The sequence below is a fragment of the Phyllostomus hastatus genome, unplaced genomic scaffold (assembly GCF_019186645.2).
Source record: "Phyllostomus hastatus isolate PE091 unplaced genomic scaffold, TTU_PhHast_1.1 phas_contig_150, whole genome shotgun sequence".
Lineage (NCBI taxonomy): Eukaryota > Metazoa > Chordata > Mammalia > Chiroptera > Phyllostomidae > Phyllostomus > Phyllostomus hastatus.
In genome coordinates this window covers 13,815,485-13,836,581 of record NW_025333611.1, presented here as the reverse complement: position 1 = coordinate 13,836,581, position 21,097 = coordinate 13,815,485, and the positions used below count along the sequence as shown (strand labels likewise).

The 21,097-nt window shown below is 44.4% G+C and overlaps 1 protein-coding gene across 4 annotated transcripts in view; it reads right to left on the bottom strand.

Annotated features, from left to right (window-relative positions):
• The window catches only part of EBF1 (EBF transcription factor 1), a 378,394-nt gene extending 359,274 nt beyond the window's left edge, over window positions 1–19,120 (bottom strand). For 3 of the 4 annotated variants that reach the window (XM_045826138.1, XM_045826160.1, XM_045826169.1), the window contains exons 1-5: window positions 18,380–19,120; window positions 16,080–16,236; window positions 15,453–15,516; window positions 14,749–14,804; window positions 4,310–4,383 (exon numbers count right to left, since the gene is read on the bottom strand). In XM_045826138.1, the coding sequence (XP_045682094.1) occupies window positions 4,310–4,383; window positions 14,749–14,804; window positions 15,453–15,516; window positions 16,080–16,236; window positions 18,380–18,513 (485 nt within the window). In that variant the 5' untranslated portion in view covers window positions 18,514–19,120. The remainder of the gene's footprint in view (window positions 1–4,309; window positions 4,384–14,748; window positions 14,805–15,452; window positions 15,517–16,079; window positions 16,237–18,379) is intronic. The other variant, XM_045826149.1, reaches the window with a different exon arrangement.
• Window positions 19,121–21,097: the final 1,977 nt, after the last annotated feature.

Genomic DNA, 21,097 nt, shown 5'->3' with positions numbered 1-21,097 from the left:
TATCCCCCACGAATGTATCCTAGGGCTCTTCTCTCTCTACTCTCCCGCCCTTGCTGGTCCCTTGTGGGCCCAGAGCTTCGACTCTCACCTTCGGGAAGAGACCTCTGAAGTTGGTTAGTTTGCGCCCTGACTCTCTTCCCAGCTCCAAGCCACAGGTCCACCCACCTTGTGACCTCTCCACAGAGAAATCCTACCTGGACCACCAAAAAAAATGGGCCCAGACACTTCTTCATGCATCCTCTAAAATCCCTGTCCTACCTCACCCTCCTCCTCATTCCTGTGGCTGCTGCTGTCTGCACGTATGACCTGCCTTCTCTGAACGGCCACAGTCCTTTGCCTGCCGTCCCCTCACCGTGGACCTTTCTGCAGTGCAGTCCACTGATCGGGCCACGCAGTTCACCTCACTTCTCAGCTCTCCCACTGCGGGACTCAGTCCTCTTTGGCTCAGCACCCCACAGTGCTGTGCGCACAGTAGGTGCTTAAAGAATGAATGAAAACTTCCCAAAGCACCACACCTCGGATGAACAAAGTACATAAATGCTTTTGTAGACACTTCACTTCCTTTCGAAGTTCTCTCTTCAGCCTTTCACTCTGAATGTCCACGTGCCAGCCACCTAGCTAGATGCTCGGAATCACTGCTATGGCTTCTACCACTTCTGCTTCTACTAATATTAATACTAACACTACTGCTGCTACTACTATAAATAATACCAACAGACATTCAGAATTCCCTTTGTGTCAGGCAGCATGACAAACATTTATGGGGATTAGAGCATTTAATCTTAACAACCACCTACGAGATAATAGGTAGTTTCCCCCCTTTCACACATGGAATACCCGAGGCACAGAGGAAAACTGAGTAACTTCCCTGCCATAGCAAGGAAGGCGGACTGCGCACCCATAGTTGCAACGTGCTGAGGGCTGTTAGAAGAGGCATGTGACCCTGGCTGGCGTAGCTCAGTGGATTGAGCACAGGCTGTGAACCAAAGCATCACAGGTTCGATTCCCAGTCAGGGCACATGCCTGGGTTGGAGGCCACGGCCCCCAGCAACCTCACATTGATGTTTCTCTCTCTCTCTCTCTCTCGTTCTCCCTCCCTTCCCTCTCTAAAAATAAATAAATAAAATATTTTTTTTTAAGAAGAAGAGGTATGTGTACCTAACAAGGGGCCGCAGTTGAGGACAAAGGCCAGGGATGCGTCGCTGAAACAAGCACGCTGAAGTGGGAATCTGAAGGACACAATCAGAATAAGCCAGCAAGAGAGGAAGGAAGAAGAGGCCAGATCAAGCAAGAGGCTAACTAACCCTGAGAATGAACTCATGCCCCACCAGAAACCAGGCACTGACAATGGGAAAAGATCGCTCTCCTCAGCAGAGCGCTCACCCCCTGAAACGGTCCTGCGCACTGGGGAAAGGGAAATCGGCTTCAGCCTGCCCAGGAGGCTGGAAGCCGGGCCCATCTACTGAGCGTAGTTCCTATTTTCCATTCTCATTTAAACACAGGATGTTGTGGTGCACTTATAATCAAATCCCTTATGGACTCCAGCTTTTAAAACAAAAATCCTTCATGGGGCCATATGAAGACTTTAACCGCCAGGTATTATTAGCAAACTGTAATGATAGATTCCGATTTATCGAAAATGTAGACACTCTGCCAGAATTCCACAGAAAGCTCTACGCCATTAAGTCAGAGGTTTTGCCTCAAGAGTGGCAATAATTATAATCTGAGTCCTTCAGTCAGCTCATGCCAGGGGGTTATCCTCACAACAAAACAGATTTCTTAAATTTGCAACCACCTGAGACAACTTTCTTCTTTCCTTTCCTTCCTTTCTTTCCCTTTACTTTTTTCCTCCTTTCCCTGCAACACAGCAGAATCACCCCAAGCCCTTTCCTGCTGATGTAAATTCTGTATCTCCTCTACTATCACTCCAACGTACTATAAATATACAGCTTTTGTGACATAAACGCAAAGTTTTATTGTGCTGTTAGCCTTGATAGAAAGCACAGCAGAAAGTTGTTTAGAAATTAAATATCTAAAACACGCTATTTTAAAATCCAGGGCCCTCACTATTTCATGTCTGCAATGAAGAAATTTCATCTTGGGGAGAGCAAGCTGTCTTTCACACCATATGGCTAATGGTGGTGCATAGCAATTAGCCAGGCTGATTAATGGTGAACAGACTCTAATTTTATGCTTATAATTGAGCCTGCATTTGCACCCCTGGTGCAAATTCAGCACATCCCAACTTCCACTTACAACAGGCAAGAAATCAAGAGAAATAGGTTGATGTGGAAAGTGAGATTTTTTTTTTTTCCTAAAGCCCCCTAAAGAGCATCAGATTTGCAATTTAAAAGACTGTTAGCCACACAATAGATGACAGGTTGTGTAATAGGGTCAAGGCGGCCTGGTAAACAAACAGTACCCCTTACACATCTATAGGCAGCCAGGAAACCCCTAATCTGTAACATTAACAGGATGACATTTTGAATATGGCTTTTCCCTTTCAGCCATGCAGTACAAACAGCATCATTTGCCTTCAGCGGCTTGAGGATTTTATTTTTTGCTATTTTTATGTTTCTGAAAAATAGAAAGAACATCAGCAGTAAAGCACAGCAACCAGCATAATAAAGTACTTTGGACCAATGAATTTTAAGGACAAGAAAAATATAAACTGCATTAATAGAGGGTAGGCTTGTGTGTGAAAGGCGTAATATATCTTTAAGGATTTCAAGAACAGAATTATTTCTAGCAGCGTCCAAACATGTACAGATATAAGATGCAAATCTATAACATATAGATGTTAGTTGGCCTGTTGGTGGAGATCCATCATTTTAATGACATGTGAATTGTGGGAATCTAAAATAGTCTGAAAAATAGTGACACAAAGGATGTCGTGTTTTAATGCTTTTCAAAATGTTTTCACTCCTTTAATTCTAAAAAGTGCAAATCAGCTGTAATTGTATGATTGTATACAGTATAACATGAATTTTTGCCTAATCATATCGCCTAAGAAATCTATGACCGTATTTTTGGATTTTGCTACTGCTTTAAAGTTAGAGAAAAGCAAACTGTTTTTGGAATAATTGACAAGTTTTATAAATCACTGAAGCAAAAAGTTGTGAAACTCCTGTATATTTTAGAATAATATTATTAGAATTATGTTTGTTAAAGGAAATTTTTAGATACATACATAGTTCTAGATAAAGAAGTTAATATCTGAGATTTTGGTCAGGGAACACGTTAAGCCCTTTCTAATTTATTTCCACCTGTAGAGTTTTAAGACTGATTTCCCCACAAGTCCACGAGCAGCAAATAAAACCCGCCCACACTGAAATCCCGAGGGTATTCATTGGTCAGGGCCTCACAGTCAGGAGCCACGCCTGCTGTGTGCCAGGGAGAGCCTGCATGGCTGACCAAACAATTAGTAGCCTTTCTCTGACGCATAGTGGCATCTTCATGCTTTATCCAAATACTCAGAATATATCAGGAGCAAAGTACCAGCGTTATCTTAAAAAGAATAAGAATTCTAAAGTGCAAGTTCAAAGGTGCTCTCTGGTCTACTCTCCCCCATGTGGAGGACTTGGGGGGGACCATGGAACTGAATGTGCTCCACAGGCCACAGGCCTGTTTTCAAATGTAGCTTCAGTCTGATAGCATGCAAAAAATAAAGATGCTCATTTGTGGATGACATGAATTTTTATACCTTTCAGGGACTCATCTTTGCTGTCCTTCCAAAAGCTCACTAACCCTGAGAAATATTAGTTACATTGTCATAGTTGCAGACAGGGTAACTAAGATTAAGAGATCAGAGTCCAGGGGGGAAATAAAAGAAAATCCACGCTCAATTTAAAGAGAAACGCTGCCTGTGTCTGAGCGTCATATTTTTAAGTGGGAGAATTAAAAAGGGGAACTATACCTTAAGTCTTAGCAAACAGAGGCTTCTGCTGACATCAATAGAACTCTTACTCACTTCACTGGCAATGCGGTTGAGTGCATATATTAACACTAAAAGGGTTATATTGTGTTTTATTCGATTGAAAGGAAGAAGGGGAGGGTTCTGCTTTGTGCCCATTAACAGTGTGATATCAAAATGGAAATGTATGTCTTACAGGATGAAATCTAATAAATAATTGAGAACCACTCTGATGCCTGACAATTTAGTACAAAATACACAGATCTAACCGTTCTCTTCAGGTTGTCTGATAGAAGATAAATGTGTACCCCAAAATAAACCTGAGTTCACCTAGATTCGGAATTCAAATCCGTCTTCTCTTTGCTAATTCATGGGAGAGAATAAGGGGTTCCTTACCTGCACATGATCTCGTGGGTGAGCAAGACTCGGCACATTTCTGGGTTCTTGTCTTGGCCTTCATACACTATGGCCTGTAAACAAAGGCAGGATTGGAGCTAAGAATGGAGTCAAGTAGCAGAGGACAAACCATCAGAATTGAGTTCTTGGCCACTCCACCCCTGCTGCGGGCTAATTAGCTTTCAAGAGCCTAACGCCTCCTGGGCTGACACTTTGGTAAGGACCAGGACCAACCCCAAGTGAGTGGAAGGGGCACGCTCCTCTCTGGCCTGTCAGCCACCTTATGATAACGCTCCTCTTTGCATCGGTGTGTGAGATGGGCGTCTGTCCTCTCAACTCAGAATACAAATACACCTAATCAGCGGCGAGAGGAAAACCCAGCAGGTGTATTGGGGTACTACTGATGTAAAATACAGAAAAGTACACAGACTTGTACGTATTTGCCACCTTGTTGACTACTTCCAGGCCCAACTTGTAGGTTCCAGAGGTGAGCGGTAGGAAACAAATGGAGGTATGATCAATGAGTCTGTTCACTCACTGTCTCCTCTGAGATGATTCATCAACCAGGGAAAACCCTTCTTCCCACCAACAGGCTGGAAACACGTGCTCTCCAGGGTGCACACCCACCCGAACAGTAATGCGTGCCAGCATCTGTGTGGGCTTAAGGCACACAGTCATCTCCCTAAACTAAGAAGAATAACATCTGATTCTCAAAATGTGAAGACCCAACCCACCTCACCAGCCAGGATGTTTCTGTCTGTTTTTAGCAATGTGTGTAACAAACATTTTGCTTGAGATCACTAGGACGTTTCCCTGACACTTCAGCTTCCTGGAAGATCTACATGTTAATATCTGAGCCAAAGGAAAACTCACAGCTATTGGTAGAGCAGTGCTCTGCACTGGGATACATTTTAACTAACTTAACACTGCATCACTGCATAATACTTATATAACACAGCTTCAAACTGTTAATAAAATTACTTTCACACATTCACAGAACCCTCAACTGCTGGGTGATAAAACTACTTAAATTAACCAGAGACTGTCTTTATTTAGTACATATGGATGCTACAGTAACTTCTGGTTGGCTCTAATATGTTTTATTTATGAATCTTGGACTTTTAGAGGCTATAAGTAACGGGGAAAGCTTAAGACACCATGTGTGGAAACCCTTGACCAGGCTCGGGTTAAGGTATCTAACTCCATACAAAACAAAAACAGGAACAAATTAAAAAATGACAAAAAGTGTCTGCTTCAAAAGGAAACAGCTCCCTACCATTGGCCCATCAAAATGATTTTTTATGGTTAGCCTGTTATTTTAAAGTTTTACTTTGGCATAATTTTAGACTTACAGAAAAGTCTCAGCAATGTAAGAAGTCCAAGATATTCTTTACGCAGATTTCTCCAATGTTTACATTTTACTAAATTTGCTTTTTTACTTTTCTCTATTTTTTTTCTGAACCATTTAGTAGTAAATTACAGACACACCCTAAATACTTCAGCCTGTACTTCCTTAAAACAAGGAATTCTCTTACATAACCACAGAATATCTTGAATATCTAATTATCTGAATCAGAAAATTAACAGATACAATAACCTCATCTACAGACCTTACAGAGATTCACCAATTACCCAGTAACATCCTTATAACAGCAACAAAAAAATCCCAGTATGAATTATTGCATTCGGTTGTTACATTGCCAATATAACAGAGTCTTTGCCCTTCATGACATGGACACTGTTGAAGAATACGGGCCAGTTCTTTTGTAGAATATCCTCCATTTGGGTTTGTCTGAAGTTTCCTCAGACTTAAAGTTGCACGATTCAGGCCAGAGCACCACAGATGTGGTGCTGAGTTCTCAGAGTATCAAATCTCGCTGCCAACTAGGTCCACTCCAGGCAGTAACCTCTGACCGTCTGGTGAAGGTGGTGCCCGCTCTCCATCAGAGATCACCAGCCAGACCCCCACACCTTGTGTAATTCATAACTATCTTTTGGGGAGGTCATCTAGATTGTGTTAATATCACATTATCCCTCAAATGTTCATACTCTAGTTATGGCTCACATTGATGATTCTTTCCAGTATCGTTAAAATAAAAAATCTTTTCAAATACCCAAGAAGTTGCTTTACTCAAGAAAAATGCATTAAGGCAGTGGAAAGCATTTTGAAAACCAAAAAATTCTATCTGCCTGCTTTATTTACTGCAGTCACCGCTGGGGAAGCTGAAGCAACACTTTAAGCAGCTGGTTAGATCTCATACATGGTGCTAAAAAATTCTAATCACTCATTTCTGTAAAATCCTATTATCACTGTTTTGTATGTTCTCTTAAGACTCCTGATAACCTCTGTTTCAACTTCAGTTTTCTGTCATGCTAACTAATATAAGTTACTTGGTAAATACAATAAATTCACAGGTATTGGTGCGGGGTTTTCCCTCCTGTTTTAAAAAAAAAAGTTTGGTTCTTTTGGGGAGGAGGGAGTATCAGTTACCTCAGACCTTGTTTTGATTATTTCTAGATGACATGTATTATTTTTACTGAGGCTGCCAATTCCATTAAAATCAGTGGGCCCACGATAATATTCAATTAAAGACACGCTGCAAAAACGCATGTGACACCGCGGTCAATAATCCATGAGCCCCCAGGAATCCCGTGTTTTTGTCTGCGGTGACAGAACATCATTTGCTGAAGGCCCAGGGCCTCCGGGATACATCTCTCCACCAAATGCCAAACTGCCACTTCGCCTCCGGCAACACAGTCAACATGGAGACTCTTTCTCGAAATCAAGCATAGAAAAATGATAGCATGAGCCTGGATTTGCTCAGAAATAGTTAGGAACTCTGGGAAGAAGTGAAGCATGAAGCTTCTGTGGCCGTCCCTGTCCTTGGGGCCTCAACAGAACAATGTTTTTCTGCACCTGAGCACAGAGAAAGAGGTACTTGCTGCTTCTGTGACTTCTGAAATAAAAGTGAGAGAGGGAGCCTTTTCACTTTATGTGTAAAACTAAAATCCTCTGAAAAGAGTGAACTGGAACCGCGACGTAACAGCGTTAGTTAGCTATGGAATGGAACTCAAAGAGAGATCCACCTTCAACCTCACCCAAAGCAGTTTTTGTTACCAAAAAGGCGTGTTGAAACACACACACACACACACACACACACACAATCAAGTAAAAGTTATGGGCCAAGAGTCTAATGAGATCCAATATAGAAAGCCATGATAAATTTATTCTGATGAATATCTCTAAGGCAAAGTGTCAACAGTAAGACTTTAAAAAATGCCACCAAATTCACCCACCAGCTTATACACACAACTGATAGCCACACATCAATCAATTCTCTACCACATACATTTAATACACACACCAGGACTGGGTGTGGCTTTCAGCCTAAAAGGAAAGGGCTGCTTGAACACCAACTTAGGAAAAAGTTTCTACTTCTCTTCCTAACTTAAGTATATGCCTCTGTGGGGTGTGAGTAAAGCTCACTGAGGCTGCATCAGCTGGAAGATCATGGAAGCATATCAACAGCAGTGACTACTTTAAGTGAAACCATTTTAATAGACAGCTGGTTTAGGGCCCAAACAATGACACACCAAGAAGAAGGCTTATTTTCATCCTCCACAGTAAATCATGCGTCTGCTCCCTGCAAGGAAGGTAGCCTGCTATGGGAGCAACAAAGACAACAATGGTTTAAATAAATCAATGTGTTTATCAGGAGCAAGGATGGGAGGACTGTTACAGAGATGGGCAAGAGGGAAAGAGAAGGCACAGAAAATATGTTATTTAAATAAGTGAACTGATGGTGAAGCGAGTTGAAGTTTTAAGCTAAGAAAAAAAAAGAGACAGGATCAGGTAGAAAATAATGTTTACATTAATCCTGCCAATGGCAAATAAATGCGTTAAAGTGGCAGGAATGCATGTGTAGGGGGAAAAGGTAGAAGAGTAAACAGAGTTCACTTCAGCTCAACTTTAAAAACCTGGTGAAATTGACAAACAAGTTGTCAAAACTTGACATATTTAGAGATATATTTTTCTGATACACTAACCTCCCTTTTCTTAATGCCCTCCTCTATTAGGCAGAAAGAAAATATGTGATTATTTTTAAACTCAATTAACTTCCAAATTGTAGAGGTTTTTTCCAGAATGTTTTATAATTAACAAAAAATAAGAAGAAAGTAGGAGTCATTAAACTTTTACATCCTTACACAGCAATGCAGAAGGTATACTGTGAGAGGGTAAAATACCATCAATTTCAAATGCCCAATTATAACTTAACCTAACATATCTTTAAAAAGATATAAATCAATCAATAGTGAAAATCCGCCTTGGTTGCCACAATTTTAGAAGGCATCTTGTGAAGTGTGATTCATCCCTGCTTTTCTAAAATAATCACTGGGTTTTAAAAGTTAATTGAAACTTACTGTGGATAAAGACCACACAGTAAAACAAAAAATACACGGTGAACATACACCAGGATCACACTTCAATAGGATGCCAAAGGAAATACAGAGAATTAAGCATGGCTTTGTTTACTTTTCTAATAGTTTAACTCCTTGTGTTCCAGGCCAAAAGAAAGAAGGTAAGGAGATATTTTGACTTTGGTTTGTCAAAATCCAAAAGGGTTTTAGAAACAAAATGTTTTTATTAACCATTTTGTTTACAATCAAACAATAGGAGATTTGTCATCAGTAATTTAGAAAGACAAAAAGAAAGAGGGAGGGAAGAAGGGAAGAAGGAAGGAAGGAAGGAAGGAAGGAAGGAAGGAAGGAAGGAAGGAAGGAAGGAAGGGAGGGAGGAAGGAAGGTCTGTAACAAAAACTCCTAATTTTCCATTTAAATCAAAAGAGTAAACTTGAAAATATGTTATTCTTTTTTCCACATATAAAATAAAAGGCCAAACATGCTACCTTATCAGTGCATTAAAAAAAAATAGTTCATGAATGTACCTCCTTCAACCAGAAGTAAAGCATCCTCTAAATACAAACTGTCAACAAGGCTTTGGTAGCAAATTACCAAGAATTGAAACTAATCAAAAAATAATTAGAACACCTACAATAGCAACACACTGTGATTAGTCATTTCATCTGACCACCAAGTTCCACTGCTTATCATTTAAAAAAAAATGAAAAAAAGTGCTAGCTAATGTAATCCTAGAAATTTCCAGAAGGTTGAAGAAGGCCTAGATAGAAATTAACCTGCGCCAAAGAAAACACTACAAATCTGACATTTCATAAATAATTGTGTCAAAGGGCAATTCAACATAATAGTGGGATAAAATTTAAAAAATTATTTTGCTTCAATTAGCCATTTGGCTACTGTTGACCAAATTACAAAGATGTAATTTCAGCAGCTAGGCAGGCTGTTTTCAGGACTGACTTAGGAAAGTTACAAAGGAATGATACCATATTCAGTATGCTGTTCAGTTACATCACAGCCCTGAATAAAGAGAGAATGTGTACCAAAAGCAGTTAGTTTTAGAATGCATCTTTTATGTCTCCAAGAAATAAAATCCCTTATATTATTCAAACGCCAAGATAAAAACTGAATCATTCTAACAACCCCATATTATATTTCCTTTTCCAGGGGTAATAAAAGATATTTCATTCATATGGTTTAACTACATTTACATCTGTATTAGCAGATTCAACTGGCTCTGTCAACCCAATGGGGCAATATTAATAATAACAATAATAATAATAAAAACAGCTAATTTATTAAACACTGAATGTGTGCCCATCACTGTTCTAAGCACTTCACACGTATGAGTTCATATAATGCTCACAACAGAGCCTCAAGCTAGGTGCTACCATCATTGCAATTAGTTTGATTCCAAGTGTTTACATATTCTAATTACTCACTAAGACCAAATTATCCTTGCTCAACAACTATATAAACAATATAGATTCACCAACATCCAAACCCTCCTCTTTTCTGCCTCTCAGCAATGTAAGTAAAGGCCTAGGAACAGTCTATGGGTGCAGTCATACAAGTTCGATAAATGCATCACTGCTAATATGTTCGTTTTTAATGCTGTTCAAACATTCACATGGAAACAGCTCTAGCGTAAATATCCCCGAACAAATGGCTGTATATTATCCAGGAGGGAGCAGTTGGACCGCCAGACTGGGGAAGTACTAGGCCATCTGGCTCCGGCAATCTCTCCAAAACCATCAGCTTTGTTTTCACCCCCAGACTCCAAACAACACATTTTCCACTGTGATGAGTTTACATTTTCCCAAACACAGGTCCTGATCATGCATAAAAATTCCAAACTTCTTCATTCCTCTCTGTGCAAGGAAATTTAAATCACCTGCATTTCTGATGTTACCAAAGGGGAGAGAAAGCTGCTGAAATATGGCTCCTGACTATAATCTTGCCCTGTCCTTTTTTTATTTGTTCGTTTCCCCAAATGTATGAAAGAACCTCTCTGCTGGCCTAGTGAATCCCTTTGGAACTTATTGATATACGAAAAATGTGTTTATCTACCAATGAAGAACCATGAACTGAAAGGGTTGTTAATCAAATCTACAGAGCTGTGGCAGGATGTAATGAAACAATCAATAGGGAAAAATGCACTTGCATCAATAACTTAAAGTACCAGGAACATCAAAACAAATATATAAAGATTAGTTGGGAAGAGAAATATGACAGCATTTATGATCATTGTGCCTCGAAGCTCCCACTAGGCGAGGACCTTTCAGAGTCCCCTCACCATGCCACCTACCTTCCAATCCTATACACGCAAGGATTATGTGGCTATTATTTCCCCCTTTCCAAACAGGAAAAAAATAAAAAGAAAAGCTTTTGTTTGGGGACAAGGAGTATTCTGTTGATGATAACTTTATGGAATTTGGTACCTTTCTTCAAATTATAAAAATGTTACTTTTTTAAAACAAGATGTTAGGAAAGAAGATAAGTTAAAGGTTATTTAAAGATAAATAACTCAGTGAAGCAATCACAGAAGGTAATCATATTTCAAATGCTACATGAAAATCTGAAATGAGGCACAGTAAACCTCAGACCTCCCCCCACCGGGTTCATTTGAGCTTCTGCAGTAGATACTGTTTCTGGATGCAACAGCCATGAACTTCTGGATCCTACAGGCCTTTTTGCATGCTCACTAATGGAATACCAAAAACAGCAATGACACAAAAACAACCTATTTTTAGTCCAGCTAAACTTGGTTTTGAACAACCCTTCCCAAAAGCAAGCCTCTTATTTTCTAGTTGGTGGATGAATTTTTCAAATATCATGATATCCTTTGTGGTTTATAAGAGACATTGAGGGATGAGGGGACTCACATCCTTACACATTCATTTCTAACGGAGCTTCATCTTTCTGGTAGAGCCCAAAATTAAGAGTCATTACCCAAAATGGTGTAATGAGACACTTTGAAAAGGTGTGAAACATTGTGTCATACCAATACATCTTGGTTGAGTACATTTCTGTTTGATCTCAATGATTCTACCTCCACCCAAGATCAGAAACATTCTATGAAAATATGGAGTACACGGCTAGTTTTGGATTTTGCTTGCCAAAGATTCCCTTTGAGTTTTAACCCCATCGTGTGAGTCAAAGATAGGACATCACACACATAAAGCTGCATCTCTGATCTGAAAAATAAAATGTTCCCATAAACAAGCAGCTAAGGAAAGACTCAAACTGTAGCTTCATATTCCCTTCAAAATGCATGATGTTATTAGAACTCATCCCATCACTAAAATTATTCCAGTCTGCATTCTAAGTGTCAAAATCCTGAGTCTATCTAGAAGAATTTCATGGGGAGTTGGGGGAGATGTAACCATTTAATTAGTCAGCTTATATCAAGACTTATTTCTGATGAAAGGGGTCACTGCACATTTAACTAAAATCAAAAATTTAAGAACTTTTTAATCAGACTTGGTAGTTAATTATCTTAGAATAATTCAAGCTAAATGAGAATCCACTGTTTCACTCATCAAGGCTAAAATGTAATAATTATGTCACAGCTGAGGAAAGTCATGCTTCTTCAAACTGATGTGCCTTTTAAAGACTATTGTGTTCACTGCGTACACAAGAGGCTACCCTACTTCCCAAACTCTTACAGCACATAATCAACCAACAGGCAACGGGAGAATGGGCAAGGAATGCCTTTCAAAGTGAAAGCTACACAGAAGGCATTAGACAATTATTCTGAAAGCAAACAGGTATGACTCAAAAAACTCTTTCTTGATATTTTTTAAACTAAATTCAGAGAATTTTTTTAAACCTTTTTTTCAGGTCACTCCCCACCAAAATAAAGAACGCCATACATTGATCATCTTAATTTCCAGTGAGATGTCACATGATGGCAAGTGACTTTCTCATGCCTGCTATTATTAAAAATAAACTGTACCTTTCCCGGTCCCCCCCCACACACCTACACAACTGACTTCACCATATCAAGAGGTCAAAGAATGCCTTAAGTTGTAGTTTTTCTTCATTGCTATGGCTTTGTTAGTAAAATGATATTTGATGTAATACTTTATAAAAATCATAAAAATGCTTTATAAAAATATAAAAGATCCCTCTCCCACCATATGGAAGTGTGTAAAGTCTATTCAGTTCATAATGCGAGAAATCAATTTCTGTTGGCGCTTTTTGTGTCAGGGATCTAAAATAAAGTTTTGAGAGGAGTTAATCACGTCAAACGTGTCCTTATTTTGTGCTCTTTACAATTGTTCCTTTCAGAGTGTTGTCTGTAATTTAGCGTGAGAGCAGCCGATGCTGCACAAGCAGACAGGCCTTCTGCACTAGTCTGTGGGGATGTCTTATCTTCCAAAAAGTAAATTCTAATAAATACCTATGGAATATGTATTGGAGGCCATGATTTCCCCTTCACTCTCCCCCTTCCATCTTTCCTCTGCTGTGATGAGAATGGCAGGAAAAGGTCTCCAGGGTATCAAAGACAATTTTAAAAAACAAAACTCCACTTAAGACATTTTTGTTTTGATATCGTAAAAAAAAAGTGACTGAAATCAAGCTTTTGTGTTTCTGCTTAGCAGGAAAAAATTGTTTTAACAAAATACAACATGTCCAATTGAGAGGGAATTAGCATATACAATAATCAAAACCAATAAAAAAAAAAGTAAGACCAAAACTAAAAGTATAAATGTGGATTTACCCTGAACAATCAACTAAGAAATAAACAGACCTTCAAGAGAGTCAAATTTTTAGGCAAATACCTGAAATAGATTTCAATAAATACTTATTTTAAAAATACAGTTTTTACCCTCATTTTTCTACTTGGTTCACAATGAACTATGAGAGCAATAATCAAAATGATCTATTATTAAATTTTTTCTTGCTGACTTTAAAACTTCTAACAGCTTAATGATATGCCTTTTGAACATGTTTAAGCCACAGCTTACCAAAAACAAATTTTAAATATGTGTGTATTCCTTAAGCTAAAGCCTTCCAAACCAGTATCAATGAAAGATCACCTCCCTTATTTTAAAAGGAAAATGTTTAAATCGCAATCAGGCAAATAAGTTTTAACCCTCTTACTAAACTGGTAGTTGGTATACAATGCATAACTTTTCTTTGTTCTGATTCCTTTCCCCCCCATCCAATAAAGCTGTCTTCTTTTTTCTAAGTCCTCCAACTACCTAACCAGCTACTTTATTCTGAAACTAAACTTTTTTCTTAAAATTAAAAAGAAAAAAATGCTCTTGTGCCTCATTAAAATGTCAGGCCTCTTTTCTGACTGGGCTCATAATTGTATCTTTTAAGACATAACTCAAACTTAATGTATACTGCCTGACTCACGCGTGTTGGGGAGCTTAAGAAAAATGCCGTCTATGTACCTTTAAGACCACAAGCTCACTCATGCTGCCTGGCTTCTTGCCAAACTTGGAGGCAAAAGCAGGAAGATTTTTGCAAAATATCCTCTAACAATCGTGGCTCCCTCTTCCAACACGACCACTGCCACTACCACCTCCTTTTGCAACATCTGTGAAGTGGCTCATCAGTGCTCTCAGCCCCTCTCACCATTCCTGGAGAAACTGCCTCTGCCCTCATCCACTCCCTCTCCTCTCTGCCTCCCGAGGGAGGCCCAGGTGGTTTGAGTTTCACAAGTTCCTCCCACTCCACACTAGGGTCCCTGGGCACCTTCTGTGCCCCCTGAGGCTTCCCGGCCGGGTCAAAGAAAGTTGAGACCACATTCTCCCTACTCAGCACCCTGTAATCTTAACGCACAAGGTACGAGTTTCCCATAGAAAGAGCCATCGAGCCATTTGCGGCGGGCTCAAGTGCATGTGTGGATGAGCACTAAGAAACCTGCCCTATGGGCCCCGGTCGGCGGTAGGCCCTGGTGTTTAGAGTTCAAGTCCCAGCCCCTTGCTATGGAGTAGCCTCCTTCTAGACTCCCCTACATTTTGCCTCCCTAGAGTACCCCTGCGGCGCGAAATGAAGAAACTTACTTGTTTTGTCATGGAGTCGATGAGGCGCACGTAGAAATCCTGTTCCGTCCTTATCCCTGGGGGAGCGAGGGAGGGAATAGGGGAACGAAGGAGAATTAAGTGAGAGGGGATCTGCGCGAAAACAAACAAACAAAGAATGGGGCTCCGAGGCTCAGGGAATTCCAGCGGTCCCAGAGCAGCACGGACAGGACCCCCGCCCCTTCCCCAGTATGCAGACAAGGGCCTCTGGCCTAGCCCTGGCGCCCCGACGCGCCAGCCCCCCAAGCACTGCAGCGGGGAATGGGGCTGAACCCCCACCTGGCTCCCCTCCCTTCCCACGAAGGAAGCCCCTCTGCACGCTCTCCGGGAGCCTTTCACGGACAGGATCTCTCTACCCCACTGAGCCCAAGAGACTTTGGGCCCGGAGACTGGGCTAAGCGGAGGGAATGGGCCTTACAAGGGGGAGGAGGAGAAAGCGGCCCAACATGAGTAGATGAACCACACCTGGCCCCAGGTAAGCACAGGCCCAACACCGCAGTCCACGGGCCAGTCAAGGGCTCCTCAGGTGAAACCGCCTCAGGCGAAACTCAGGCGAGGCCAGTATATACCGAGGACGGTGGGCAACAACTGAGTTTTGCTGGGGCTCTCGTCCACCTGGAGCTCTCCGCGCCCCCTGCCCTTACCCGGAGCCCCGGGGTGCTGGCGCGGACCGACGGGAACCTCACCATTGCTGTAGAGGAGCTGCAGCCGATAGTGAATCCCGTTATTGGTCTTTTCGCTGTTGGCTTCCTGGGTTGCATCAGGACGCAAAGACACAAGAGACGCAGGAGAGAGGTCGGCGTGAGCTCGTGGACCGACTTCGAGGCAACTTTCCCATCTGGGCCCCTAGCCGGGGAGCCAGACAGGCCCGAGGGCGGCAGAAATTGCGGCCAACTGTGATCCCTCTGCCGCCCCCCAAACAACCCGACCCTTACTGCTCCCTCTTCCCTTCCAGAAAATTCCGTGGGACGCGTACAGGCGATCCCCCTCCCCTGGGGGCTCGGGCCTGGGCCAGCAGAGGCAGGAGCTGCGCTTGGTCGCGCGGTCGAGGGCGGCTTCATCCTGGGCGCCCTTGACTCTGGAGTGCGAAGCCCCTGTCGACTCTCCAGCTCTGCGGGCTCCGTGCAAACTTTTTTGGAGCAGAACCTCATGGACAAGGAGCCGGGGTTCGCCCAGGACGGGAAGTGTCTTAGGGGACCCCGCGCAGGAATGTGTTATGCATGCTTTGCACTGGAGGAGAAGCGCGCCTCCCGAAGCGCCTGGGCCTGCTCCCCTGCGGGGGGACATGGGGCAGCAGCGCTGTGCCCACTTACTTTTTCCTTCTCCACGAACCCCACAAAGGCTGTCCTCTCGATCTCCACGGGCTGGCCCTGTCTGTCGTAGAGGGCCAGGACGAAGTGGAAGAAGTTGGATTTCCTCAGATTGGAAGGCGGTTGCTTCTCAAAGTGAGCCCGGGCCAGACCCACCCCGCTGCGGCCAAAGACGCAGAGTTAGACGGCTTAGCCAGACACGGACTCGCGACCCCTTGTCACCCCGTACGCACGCGCCTCTTCCACGCCCCCCCAACGCCCAGTGGGCGCCCCCACGCCGTCTCCGGCGCCCTGGGCCCACCAGGCGACGGAATGTGCGTGTTGTCGCGTGTCCCGTCCTCCACGCGGAGCACAGGGCGCGCCCCCCGAACTCGCAGAAGCGCTGTGAAAGTTCTGTTTGGGTGTTGCGCAGGAGGTAAAATGCGGTAAGCATTTACTCCAACCTGACGCGCGCTACGTGGGGAGAAAGTAAAGTGGCCCTGGAGGAGGTGAACCCGCGTTCGCTGAATAAAGCGCTTCATTGACAACTTAGAGGTAGGGGGCATGGGAACTTGGTACCCGCTACCCCCTTGAATCTTCCGTCTCAGCTCTGTGGGCTGGTGAGAAGAGATGGGGAACACGCTCAGCTCCTTGCTGCTGCAACCATCCTCCAGGAAACCTCATGAGCCCCTGCCAGCCGCGGGTGCCCAGCCTCAGAAAGTCACATTCTCCAACACCTCCCCCCACCCCACCCAACAAAGCATGTAGAGAAAAGGGATCTAAGGGTGGAACTCAGAGCTGTCAGGGGTGGTCGCTGTGGGAAAGGGAACTGAGGTGTTTTGTTTTGCTTTTTTAAAGATCTGTCCTGACAAACTTTCGCTGTTCTGCAGAAATCTTCACACTCATTCCGAAATCGTAAGGACCAGGACTGTGGGCTGAGCGCTCCCACCCGGGGCTAGAGGCTGGGACGCCAGGGGCACAGGGCGGCGGTCACTGACAGCCCGACCTGCCCAACTCAGGCGCACGCACTCACACGCACGTGTCACACACACACACACTTTCACTTCAAGCCCAGTTACCCAACTCACTCTCACTACCTACCACCCCCATCTTTATACTCAGTGGGGATGGAAACAGTGTTAGGGACACTTGTCCGCAGCCCAGAGAAAATGAGGATGATGTAATTAGTCATCTTCCTTCTTCCCCTTCCGCCCTGAGTCCGATAAGGCCTGGGGCCGCCAAATCTCCCACTCCCCCAAGCCCAGCTGGTGACCTGGGTGTGGGGGGGGGGAGCGCGGGGGAGGCCATTTCTCACTCGGGACCTGGAGTCCCCAGAAAAAGTGGTGAGGGTATCCCGGAAAGTTCCCCTGGTCAATCTCCAAGGGCAGTGCCTGCAAGCAAGAGTCTAGCATCCCAGAAGCTGGCAGTGGGAGAGGGTCTAGAAGGGGACGGTGGAGACAGAGAGTGAGGAAGACTTTTAGGAGATGTCAAAATTAAAGTTGGAGTTGCTGTTCTTCGAGGTGGACCAAAAAAAAAAAAAAACTGAAAGCTAAGAGGGAGAGGAAGGGAGAACAAGATAGGGGAAATAAGAAAAGATCCTAGGGTGCAATGAAGAGAGAAAAGAGGAGGAAAATGGGGCAAAGGAAGGAGAAAGAAGAGGGAGGAGTGAAGAAAGAAGAGGAAGGAAAGAATGAAGAAAGGGAGGGAGGAAGAGAGAGAAGGAAGGGAAAAGAGAATAGGAAAAGAAAGAAGGGAGAAAGGAAGGAATGAAGGAAGAAAAGGAGGGAAGAGGAAGGGAGGAAAGGAATGAAGAGAAAGTTTTAGAAGAAGGAAAGAAAGAAAAAAAGGAAGAGGAAGGAAAGGAACGAAGGAAAGAAAGGAAGGAGAAAGAAAAGAAAGGCAGGAAGAAGAAAAGAAAGGCAGGAAGAATTAAAGAAAGAAAAGAAAAGAGAAAAGAAAAGAGGAAGGAAGGAAAGGAAAGAGGCAGCCAGAAAAGAAAGAGCAGTCATAAAAACAGATATCTAACATCATGCTGGTGAGACGCCTTTCGCCTCTTCTGGCTTAAAACAAAATGAAAACAGTCAAACACCAGGCAGAGGAGAGTGCCGGCGAAGCGTGGGCTCCTCGCCTGGAGCTCCCGGCCCTCCGGCCGCAGGCGACTATGGCAGTGCAGCCGGGGAGCGCGGAGCCCCGGAGGCGAGCAGAGCGGAGTGGCGGACAGATGAGCGCAGCCAGGCCCCGCGGCGGCGCCGCCGCCGCCACCGCCTCCCGGCTCCTCTGCCGGCGACTTGCCTCCCCGGCCGCGGTCCCCGAGCGGTACCCACCTCTGCGCCGCCGTGTTGGCGTCCAGCACCCCGGCGCCCTGCATCCACGTCCGCACCGCGTTCATGCCGCTGCCCAGCGGCTCTTCCTTCATGCTGCTTCCACTCCGTTGGATGCTTTCCTGAATCCCAAACATGAAAACAACCTTTTCTTGTGGAAAATCTCCTCCCCCTTGAAAATATTTAAAAAAAAAAAAAGGGAAAGAAAAACGCCAGCCAGAGATTTTTTTTTTTTTGAGACGATGAACTCGCGCTGGAAGATCAAGGCGGGCTAGAAAGCAAATTTAAAAAAAAAAAATGTAAACCGTCGCTCAAAACTGAGCGATTACCCGAAAAAAAGACAGAGAAAAAAGAAGGGAAAATCCAACGAAAAGACCAAAATAAAAAAAATGAGATGTATGCTTGGCTGTTGGGGGTTGTTTGGTTGGTTAATTTTTGGTTTGGGTGCTTTTTTTTTTCGCTGTTTTTTTTTTTTTTTTTTTTGTAATGATCACAGGCCGGTGGAGGGCAGGAGGGGCTGGAGTTTCCTTTTGCAGAGGTACCCTTCACTTGAAGAAGCAGGAAGAAAAAAAAAGCCCTGATGGCAATTTAAGAAACAATAGACTCAACTCGCGCTGCCGGCTTTGCTACTTCAAGTGTCATTTTCCACAACCAGGCAAGTTTTTTTCCTCTCTTTTTTTTTCCTCCTTCTCTCCCAACCAAAGATGTTTCTTTCCTTCAGTGCGTGTAGATGAGGAGGACGCTGGTTGCCGTAGACAGATACACCAGAGAGGGAGATTGGGGTGGGGGGAAGGGGGGAGAGAGAGGGAGAGAGGAAGGGGGGGAGGGAGAGAGAGAGAAAGAGAGAAGGAGAGGAGAGGGAGAAAGAGAGGGGTGGACCCTGCTGGATGGAAATTCTGTTTTCTCCTTGCTAAAATAGAAGTGATTTGCAGGCTTTCCCTATGGAATCCAGTTTGACTCTCCCCAGAGCTAAACACAGGCACACTAACCCCAAAGGGAGGAGGCGGGACCCGCTCCTCACAGGCCCGCCCCTTCATTTGCATAACGTCATTCTTCCGCCTCGCTGCAGCCAATCGCAGCTCAGGAGCCTACTGGCTCGCAATGCAGGGCCACGCTCCCTCATTAACATCCCTCTCCCGGCGGCTCCCGGGAGCCGGCCAAAGTTCCTCGTAAAGTGGCGAGCAAAGGATCGCTGAGCTCCTGCGTTCAGCTGGGGAGCAGTGGGGCTGAGCAGGGCAGAGCCGGGCTGGAGAAGGGGGACAGAAGGAAAGGGAGGGAGATATTCTTCTTAAGGATTTGAGCTAGGATCCGCATCCTGGCCGTTGCGGTCTGTTTAGCATCCTCGCTGCACCCTGAGCGCGCTGGAGGCGCACAGGCTTCCCCTTCCCAAGGCGGATGCCGCGTCCTGCTCCGCTGTCCTGGGACGTCGGGGGCAAAAGTGAAGGAGACGGGAGACCCCGGGCAGAAAAAGCAGGATGCACGTCCCAGGTGCCCACCTCTTCGCTTTGAGGAAGGGGTGGTGGGGTGGAAAATGGGTGCTGGAGGCTGGGGCTGGGAGCTCGCGGAGGGCACCGCCTTCACGCTGGGAGGGGAGTGGGGGACCTGGGCTCTGCCCCTAGTCTGGCCTCTGAAACGCTCCGACTTGGACCCTAGCCCTGAGGCCGCAGGCGTTAGAGGCACTGTCCTCAAATGCTCAATTCTCTCCAGTAATCCAAGGATATGTAAACGGTGGAACGAATGTCCTCTCTTGGAGCTGTGTCCCGATGCGTTTTAAAATCAACTCAGATGCGATCCCCAGCCCTTCAACCCCGCCCCAGAGTAGCCTTCCTCAGAGTAACTACCGAAGCAACAACGCCGCTTTTGGTTAGTCGTTTATTTGGCGTAGGGTTTCTCTCATCCTCCTTCTTTTTGTTAAAATGGAGTGGGGGACGGGTGAGCTTGAAGAAACCCTCCCCAACTTCAGCCCCTGCCGTCTGTCAAGACAGAGATGGAGGAAAGAAGGAAGGGAAGAAGAAATGGTCTCCTACCTCAGACCTTTGGCATTATATGCTTGTGGCTGGCAAAGGAAATAACTAGATGTTTCTAGGTAATGTGCCCCATCATTTTTTAGCAGGTTGTAACCTCTAATAAGCACATGGTGAACTTCTGTTTCATTGCCCTCAAAGGAACTCCCTGACTGCAGCCAAATCTGCTAAGGACTCCTTCGGGGAAATTCTTTGCCAGAAATCCAGGTCCCCGTTCTGCTGGCCTGGCTTGGCCCTTTGATTTAGGAAGCTCATGGGGTCAGGGATGTAAAAGTACACATGCCCATGTTGAATGGAATGGAGACAGGCAAGAGTTACACTTTGTACTCTTGGCAGAGCTGGAAAGTGGGAGCCACTTCCTGATTCCCAACCTAGATGATATTCCAGGCCTGTGGGTACATGGCCACTGCCTCCATACACTGTTTTTATCTCTTACTCACAAAGCCTCCCAGCTCTCGTACCATTTACTCTGAACCACTAACATGCTAATCACTTTCTCTCCCTGGTACCATAACAATGCCATCTCTTCCAAGACACTCCTGAAGAGATCTCTCTGATCCATCATGATGCCCACAGCATCTACCAGAGTTCCTGGGACACACTAGGTACTCAAGAAGGATGTGTTGGTGCAGAGAATTGAAGGATTATAGGTTTGTGGGGAGGGGAAAGAGGAAGCTGGACCTTCTGCATCTCTATA